At 40.8% G+C, this 9,411-nt stretch overlaps 1 protein-coding gene across 3 annotated transcripts in view; it reads right to left on the reverse strand.

Annotated features, from left to right (window-relative positions):
• The window catches only part of kcnc2 (potassium voltage-gated channel, Shaw-related subfamily, member 2), a 35,332-nt gene extending 26,230 nt beyond the window's left edge, over nucleotides 1-9,102 (reverse strand). For all 3 annotated transcript variants that reach the window (XM_043236159.1, XM_043236160.1, XM_043236161.1), the window contains exon 1: nucleotides 8,229-9,102. In XM_043236159.1, the coding sequence (XP_043092094.1) occupies nucleotides 8,229-8,783 (555 nt within the window). In that variant the 5' untranslated portion in view covers nucleotides 8,784-9,102. The remainder of the gene's footprint in view (nucleotides 1-8,228) is intronic.
• Between the last annotated feature and the right edge of the window lie 309 nt (nucleotides 9,103-9,411).

The following is a 9,411-nucleotide window of genomic DNA, read 5'->3' on the forward strand; positions in this document are numbered from 1 at the left end:
CCACAAATTATTGTAATCCTTTTTACGTTTCTTAAATTCTCTTTTACAGAGAAATACATTTTTATAATATTTTAGAAGTAAAAGGCATGATAATGACAATTAGAAAAACTAATTATTATTATTAACAACATCAATGCAATAATTACTCCTATTATTAGTAGTCTCACACTAGCACAGTGAGATTATCCCTGCACGCACGCTCAATACATCATGTGTGAGATAACACAACCTTCACTAGTATTCTGCCTATTAACTAGTAGTAATTAATTCACAAGTGGTGTTGTGCATCGGACCAGAGTACTATTACGGAGGCGGCTGGCGTTAATGACAACTACGATTCACGATCATCAATTAAGTGAGAACCAGAGCCACTACAAACCTAAATATACTCGACTGAAATAAATTGATTGATTGAAAAGTATAGTATAGTATAGTAGTGGTAACTGTTCATTTGAAGCATTAGTCCGTTCAAGTGGTTATGATGAGGCTTTAGCTGCCTGTAGCCTAATAAGCTCACTGATGGTTATGAATGCGTCAGTGAAAAACGTCGGCGACTCTGACTCATCATCTCTGTATGCATCTTTCATATGGATTGCGCAATCGGGGGATATTTGTTTTTTTCAATTCAACCGATTCATTTGAAAGTACATTTCAGATACATTTATACCGTCTGTAATTGTTATATTGTATTATCACTTACAGTTTAAGTTGCATACAAACGTTTTTTATTATCCAATATATTATCAATTGCATGGTGCATATTTAATTACTCCAAAAAAAGGTGATTTCTGCAATTAAATTGGGATGCAAAAGCCATTTTTCGTGTCGTCGACAGCAGTTAGCTCTAGTTGAGTGTGAATGAAGACAGCGAGAGCGTCAGACAGACAGCTTGACTAACAGACGTACTACAGACAGTGGCGGGCTCCTAACAGGCTTTTGAGAGCCATTCAGAAGAAGAGAGAGTTGCCTCACTGAAGTGACTCCTAATAGAGAGCTAGCTAAACCTGGACTAGCGGACCGGCTCAACTCGACTCAACAGGATAATTACGACTGGCGCAGAAGAGGCCTTCACTTAATGGAGTGTATTTACACGGCGCCGGAGAGTGAAGGGCCCTAAATGACGGCGTTACGACTCAGTCGACATGTAAAGCGCACCGTATGACAGGTACAGCGTCAAAGAGTTTAACCTCGCCGGCACAGGCTGATGTTTTTAAGGAGGAACTGTGAAATCTTAGTCTGTTCGCTGCGTTTCACAGCTTTCTTGGAGAGCTGCGCTGATTCAGTGTCTGATGGAAAAGGACGCGCGGGTCACTCGGATGAGACGACCGGATCTCGCTGACTGGATCGGGTTTGCCCCAGTTTGGAAGAAACCTAATGATCTAGAAGACTGCAGAGAGAAAGGACACGCTGTCCAAAAATATGAGAGAGAAGAGGAACAAAGGAAGAAGACACAGAAGTGAAAATCTCACAGCTTTTGTGTTAATTGTGGATTATTTCGTTTTTTCGGACTAACAGGCAATCACCCAGAGCACCTTAGCAACCACATAGCAACACACTAAAAACTACATGATCAACTGAAATTAAACCCAAATCACCATATGGATTGAATTACTATAAAGTCTTTATATATTTTTTTAAATACTCGATTGTTTTATTTTATAGTGAAATTTTACAACAGTAAGGTATTGTTTCATACTAAAATATGCTAGTAGCAATTATATTTATCAATTATATTTATCACATTATTATTATTATTATTATTATGTTGTTGTTGTTATTATTACTATTGTACCATTATTATCATTATTAATATTAAAAGTATAGTTATTAATATAATTGTTGTTATTCAGAATAATAAAAATACCAATATTATTATTATTGTTAATATTATTGTTGTTGTAGTTGTTGGTGTTAATACCACTACTGTATTTTTTTAATTATGATTAAGTGTACTGTTATTAATATAATTGTTGGTATTCAGAATAAAAATAAAAAAACATTATTATTATTATTATTATTGTTGTTGTTGTTGTTGTTACTATTACCATCATCAGCAGAATTTTTTTTGCCAAATTAAACAGTGCTAGAAAACAGTGCAAACTTTAATTTCAAACGGCAATTTAATTTCTATAATAATAATAATAATAATTAGATTTAATAAGCACAACAAAACCAGATCATCCTAGCAACCACATAACTAGGACTATATGATACTGAAGAAAAAAGTGAGACGCAGTGTTACGACTTTCTATTTTCAGTCACCTAAAACCTTAACCTTTCGTAACTTCACTTAAGTATTAAAATTTTCATCCAGTTATCACAAGCCACCGCAGCACACATCCTGCTAAGAACACATCTGCAATATATCAAAATATGATTTACCCTTAAATATCAACCCTCTAAAAACCACCCAGAGCATCCTAACCACCAGACAGTCAAAGACCTACAACAATCAGAGCTATCACAGACCGACAAGAATCCTGATTAAATACCAACAAATACAAGAGAGACACCAAACGCAGAGACACTGAGCTGATAACCAGAGTGTGCGCTTCATATCTCCAGCACACACTGCCCTTGAGCTGTATCAGAGTGTGTGTGTGTGTGTGTGTGTGGATTGATGAAGACAGCTTCTCGTTCTAGCTGTTTGTACACCTGAAGCGAGTTTGAGGAAAGTACACACTCTTTTCTGCTCAAAGTCTTTCTGTACGAGAATGACCTCTCTATAACCTCCCATGAGGCCGAGCGTGACGGGCACGACGTGGAGCTCTATTTTTACTCTGTTTTTGAAGAATAAACTAAAGCAAAGCAACATGCATGCGTGAGAACGGCTGACAGTTACAACAAGAGAAGAAGACATGTTTAAAGATGAAAGACGCTGGAATAAAACCGGCCGGATCTCGTCTCAACGGATGGAAATATACAGAAAAAACATGATGGAGGGGACAGCGTATGGGTTTCCGTTATGTGAGCAATAAAATTAAATACAAATAACTACAGAACTGCGAAACGTTTTAGGCACTTGTGAAAAAATGCTGTAAAATGAGGATGATTTCTAATATAATTTCCTAGAAACACACTCCAGCAAAAACTTCAACTTAAACCATTTTTAGCTGCTGAAAATACTCGTGTTATAGTAATGTTTCTATAAAGTGTATTTATAGAAACGTGCATGACTTTAGTGTGCTAATGCATCATTTCTCAGTGTTAGAATTGCATTAGAAAGCATCAATGTTGAGGTTTTGCCACACCGCTGTATTTTTTTGCATGGATTTTAGCGGGTTCGCGAACACAAAGAAACATGAATTAACACAACAATACTGTATAGAAAAGTGCAAACAACAATTATCATTATCAATGTTTTGCTGAATGCCACAAAATGACTACAGAATTACTTGCACTGCGAAAATACCACCGATTCCTGCCTCGCTCTTTCACAACATGAAACACTATTAAACACTCAAATCCTTTCATTCCCAGGTTGACATGCTGTCAAAGCACATCTACCGTAAAAAAAAATAAAATAAAATTATACATTTTTCCTCCATTATTGCTCAAATGTTAGTAGAACGGCTTTGTTTTCAGTGTCATCTAAAGGCGGACGTAGGCCGGCTGGAGTCTGTGTGTACGTTCAGCATCTGTACAACAGCACAAAAACAAAGTTTGATTTGCTATTTAATCAGCGATTAGCGAAAGCAGCGAGTGTGTGTGTGTGTGTGTGTGTGTAATTGGCCCTGGTGGTCTGAACGGCTTCATTAGGGACCGTGTTACTCTTTTGAAGCCACGGACCGGCTCGGCGGAGGACTTGAAAGGGGTTTGTGCAGATAGAGGAAAAAGCCAGCCGTGCAATTATCACAACACAAAAGACAGTCGCGCATTTCAGACCGTCCGAAATGAGCTCGCTAATGCATGTGTGCGAGATTCAAACGAGCTCGACATGAAAGCCGGATCCAGCGGTACGTGAACGTCGGCGGCCTGTTTAACACGGCACCCTGCGCCGGGCTTAATGTCTCCAGCAAACACATCTCTCACAGTGTCTTCCCATCAGCCGAGAGAAAGACTGATACCTAAATACAGTCTTGCACTAAAAATGCTAAGAACACTGGTCAGCACGTCACATGCATGCATGACAACACAAACCATGCAATCAGAAGAAAAAAATACCACTGCTACTAATTTCATGCTAATGCATAAAAATGCAAAAAAGTACACTTCGGCCTCCACATCCTGGTCAAAATGCCTCCTAAATAGTGTGACGACTGGGTTTGAAGCAACTTTACACTTGCATTGACTATATTTTGGTGTGAAATGCCCAATTCTGTCATTTACTGACTCTCATGTAGTCCCAAACCTGTATAAGTTTGTTCTGTGGAAAAACAAAGACGCTGTTTTGAAAAAATAGCCAATAGGATCCAATGTTGTTTCATAAGTCATACAGCCTATAATTTTAGGTGATTGACATCAAGCTTGTTTGGACCTCGACAGTCATCAAAACATCTGTACGTCACATAGGTATGGATCATTTTTAACCTTTTCTTTAAGACCCACTCCACATTTTCTTGCATATAATTCTGCATCACACTGCAGTTACAGCCTGGCCTTCAACGTGAAAACATAAGCAAAGCGACAATTTATATTTAACATTCAACAAAATATCTTCTTTGTTCATTATTTTTGGGTGAACTGTTCCTTTAAGACTCTCACTACCTTTTTTCTTGTGAAGAATTATGTTTCAATCCAACATTCGTGACACAGCGGCACAAAAATGGGTATCGAATGCCATTTGACGCTAAAAAACTGAGCCAAGCAGCCATTTATAGATACATTTTAGATGCACTATGGCTATATCATCATCTTCAATGTTTGGTCTCAATTTTCTTCAAAATATCTTCGTGTCCCAAAGAAGGTTTGGATAATTTTAGGTTGAATTTTCTATATCTTCATTTAATTATTCCATTACACACAAATAGATCATAAAAAGAAATGCATCATAATAAGATTCAAAAAGATTCAGGGTTTTAAGTGTCGATTCATGTCAGCGTAAAAAATAACGACACAAAGCCATTTTTGTGCGAGTTGCTGCTTTAAGTTTGGAATGATTATGATTACCAAGACCAGAAAAACTGTGAAATATTTTTACAATTTTACTTATCCGTTTTCTGTGTGAATATATTGTGAAATGCAATTTATTCCTGGGATGCAAAGCTGCATTTTCAGCATCATTACTCCAGTCTTCAGTGTCACATGATCCTTCAGAAGTCATTCTAACTTGCAACATTTAACTAAATAATTTTTTACTGTACTTTTAATTCAATAAACGCAGCCAAGGTGTGCAGAAAGACTTTAAAACATATTAACCAGTTGAATCGAATTATGCTGCAAAAATGGCTAGTCTTCTGTGTTTAAAAAGACATTTTGCTCCATCATCATCATCATCATCATCATCAACTCAAGGCTTGTTCTCAAAAGATCATGTTTCATTACAGTAATCGCACACGGACACTAACATCCCACGAAGACGCCCACAGCCTCAAGACACGTGAAACTCGACGAGATAATCAGAGCTCGCCGACTGATCTAAAGACATGACTGACAGCAAAGTTTAGACTGAAAGACACCGGCTGCCAGCATCGGTGTTTAGATCATCCGTGCCCACATAAACACACACAACACACACACACACAAGTGGCTTCTGTATGACTGTGTTATTCTTCCAGCGCGTGAATCATCCACACACAACAATATGTCAAACGCACTCGTTTCAAGCGGCGCCAGAGGAAAGGAGCAGACGCGCATGGCACGCGCGGGGTTCGCGCTCGACTGGATTCCTGAAATCAATCGCCGCTCTGAATGAACACCGGCGGCCGATGAGCGATAAGGTCGCCATGGAAACGGTCTCGGCGCAGCATCCTCAGACGTGCGCCTGTGTTAACCTCTTAAGTGGCAACGGCACGCGCTCACATCAAAACACGCGCGCGCACACTCGTCAACATGATCACAGCGTCGAACCCTCCGCTGCATAAACAGATGGATGAAACCGGGATGAAGGCATCATGGGAGCACAGTGATGCAAACTAGAAGAATTCTGGGAAATGTCTGCCGGTTAATAACATACGTGTTTATAAGAACACTGCAAGAACCATAATCTGCGAGTCTGTTTGTGCCAAGATCGCATTTTCTGCTCATTAAAAATGGAGTTAGCATACTCTTCGTTTAGAGAAACCATCAATTATTGATTTGATCCACATAGGCACGTCGCCCCTTCTTTTGGTCCATCTCTGCAGGTAAAAACAATTAAATCAGACAACACTGGACCAATTAACCCATTTCTGTTGTGTGCAAGCACTGAAGAATTACCCACCAATAAAGAAAGAGTTCACACAACTTAACACTTGGCTGAACTTTACTCACCCTACCCAAAATGAATTAAGTGTTTCTTTCTTCATCAGATTTGGAGAAACGTAGCATTACATCACTCGCAGTGAATGGGTGCCGTCAGAATGAGAGTCCAAATACACAGCATGCCAATCTATCAGTTAATGTCTTTAAGTAAAAAGCTGCGTGTTTGTGGAAAACAGATCCATTATGAATACGTTTTTAATTCAAATCTTTGCCAAAATTTTTATGTAATCTATAATTATGGTTCCTCCAGTGAAAAGTCCATCTCCTGTTGTTTCCCACTTTTTTTTGGCTTGTAATCAGTGTTTGACCTGTGCTGATATCTCTCCTGATTCAGACGAGGCACCTTTTTCACTGGAGAAAGCAATATGGAGGGCTTGCATTTTAACCAGAAGTGATGGACTGGAGTGCTGTGGATTATTGTGATGTTTTTATCAGCTGTTTGGACTCTCAATCTGACGGCACCCATTCACTGCAGAGCATCCAGTGAAAGCATTCTCCAAACGAGATGAAGAAACTCATCTATGTCTTGGATGACCTAAGAATGGGGACATTATCAGCAAATGTTCATTTTAATGTGAGGATCAGCCTCTTTTTGGAGTAAACAAAAAATAAAACTTTCAAAGAAACAACTTCAATTTCAAACATGATGGTAAAATGTATAAAAAAATGAGAATTAAAATAAAACACACACACACACACACACACTAATGAGAGCAGATCTCACTGGCCTGCTTATAACCAGAGCAAAAAAGACATTCCTCAGAAACAAAAGCAGCACAAAGAAAAAGGTCTTTAAATTTTTATCCAGCTGATCTCTGCAGTGCATCTGAATTTGCCTGCAACAATCTCAATAATTAATATTTTTCTTTTCCTCTGACGTTTCCAGCCTCCTCCAACCAATCGTTTAATTAAAAACATTTCAAATAGCGACAAGCGCAAAATAACCTCCATTACGCTTCCTTTGAGTTGTGTCACGTAAGTGTGGGAGGGCTGCGATTCTTTTCTCTCCCTCATTCAGTCCAAATTTAACCAAAGCTGCTTTAACGCTGGGCCGTAACCACCACAGACAAGTCACCCCCAATAAATATTTTAAAAATGTCAAATTCTTGCACTGATCTGCTGCCTTCAATTAAAAAGGGCTGCCTGCCTTTAAAAGTAACATTTTCAGCCTCCTCTGCCCCTGAAAGCTAACAGCGCTCATCAATGTCAAAATAACTGAGAATCATTTAAAATATCAGCATTCAAAAGACAATGGACGCTTTTAGAAAAAATACTTTATAAAAGGTAAAAATGCACAATAAAATGTAAAACATTATTTTGGGTTTTAATTATCGGAAAAGCTTAATTTATAATAACTGAATGGACTGGAGAAGTTTACTGCTCTGGACACCTGTTACCAATGCACAGGTTTAAATGAAAAACACAAACCTGTCTTGATTTGATGCCAATATGTGACACCTTCCTCTCAATACTGTTTATATGCATGCACAAGCACTTCCTAACGCTCATATTTTATCAGGTTCTAACACATTTTGACAAGACACTAACACGTCTCCAGCACGTTTATCAGCGTGCGCTGGAAGTTAAACGCGAAGCATGCACGAGTTTGAAACGCACCGGTTTGGATTCACGCACAAGCACTTAGTAACGCTCACACTTCACCAAGTTTTAACGCATTGTGATGAGTCTCATCGCTTCTCCGGCGCGTTTACCAGTAATTTAAAGGCAAAACAAACTTATCCACGCGCATGCGGGACTTCTGGGGGTGTTCGAGTGCGTAAAGGAGCCGCGCGTAACCGTTTGGCGACTCCGCGCTGCGCTCTTACCCGAGCGGCTCTGGAGGAGTACGGGTCCTCGAACAGGTTCCAGATGACCGGCTGCCACTTCCTCCACCTGCTGCCGGTACCGTCCGCGGACACCACGTCCTCGATGCCCAGCCGCTTGCCGTACTCGTCGTCCTCATCGTTGTCCACGTTCATCTCGAACACCTCGAGCGCCTCCTCGGCATCCCGGTGCTGTCGGTAGGTCATCCAGCAGCACGGCTCCACGTCCGTCTCATCGATGCCCCAGAAGGACAGCTCCTCCTCGAACAGAGGTCCGCACACGTCCGCCGGGCAGTGCAGCTTACCTGTCCGGTAATAGTTGAGCACGTAGGCAAAGACGCCTGGGTGCCGGTCAAAGAAATACTCGTTGCTGCGCGCGTTGTACTCGATGAAGCCCGGGACTTGTTGCAGCTGGCCCAGAACCGACTCGAGGTCCGACTCGGAGGCGAGCAGGGCCAAGCGCGTGCCCGGCAGGGTCTTTAACGTGGTCCGGTAGGTTTCGTGCCTCGTGCCCCCGACGTTGAGGATCACCCTCTCGTGCTCGTCGAACTTGCCCATCTCTCAGAGTGAGACATGACGCGAGGGGAGTAACGTTACTCTACGGTGCTGCTGTGGCGAAGCTGGAGTACTCCAATAGTTCCCGAACAGCCTCATTGAAGTGATGGGTTGAGCCGAACGCTTCGCTTTGTTCGCGGCGAGCGAGACGAGCCGAGCGCGCGCGCGCGGACAGGTGAAAGAAAGCAGTAGCTCTTCCTTCTATCGACCCATCCTCATCCTCATCCTCATCATCATCACCTGCGGCTCGCGCTTCGGAGCAACAAGAGCACGCTCGCTTTCTTTCTCGCGCGCTCTCTCTCTCTCTCTCTCTCTCTCTCTCTCTCTCTCACACACACACTCACTCAAGGACACACCCTTTCTCATCAGTGGCATTCGACATCAATATATTCATATAAACATGATGTCATGTGCAGGGTTGGGTAAAGACACATCAACGTGTATTTTAAAATAAAATACCAAACACCTTCATTTGAAGTGCATCAAAATCAGCTACAAAATACAGCCACACACTGTGCCAAAATAAACCACGGTATTTTAAAAGTACTCATTTCTTTGCAAACATTTGATATATATATTGCAAATATCTGAGGTTTTCACCATTACACGCTGATTAAGTGAATGTTTGATA

Source organism: Puntigrus tetrazona, chromosome 4 (genome assembly GCF_018831695.1).
Source record: "Puntigrus tetrazona isolate hp1 chromosome 4, ASM1883169v1, whole genome shotgun sequence".
NCBI classification, from domain to species: Eukaryota; Metazoa; Chordata; class Actinopteri; order Cypriniformes; family Cyprinidae; genus Puntigrus; species Puntigrus tetrazona.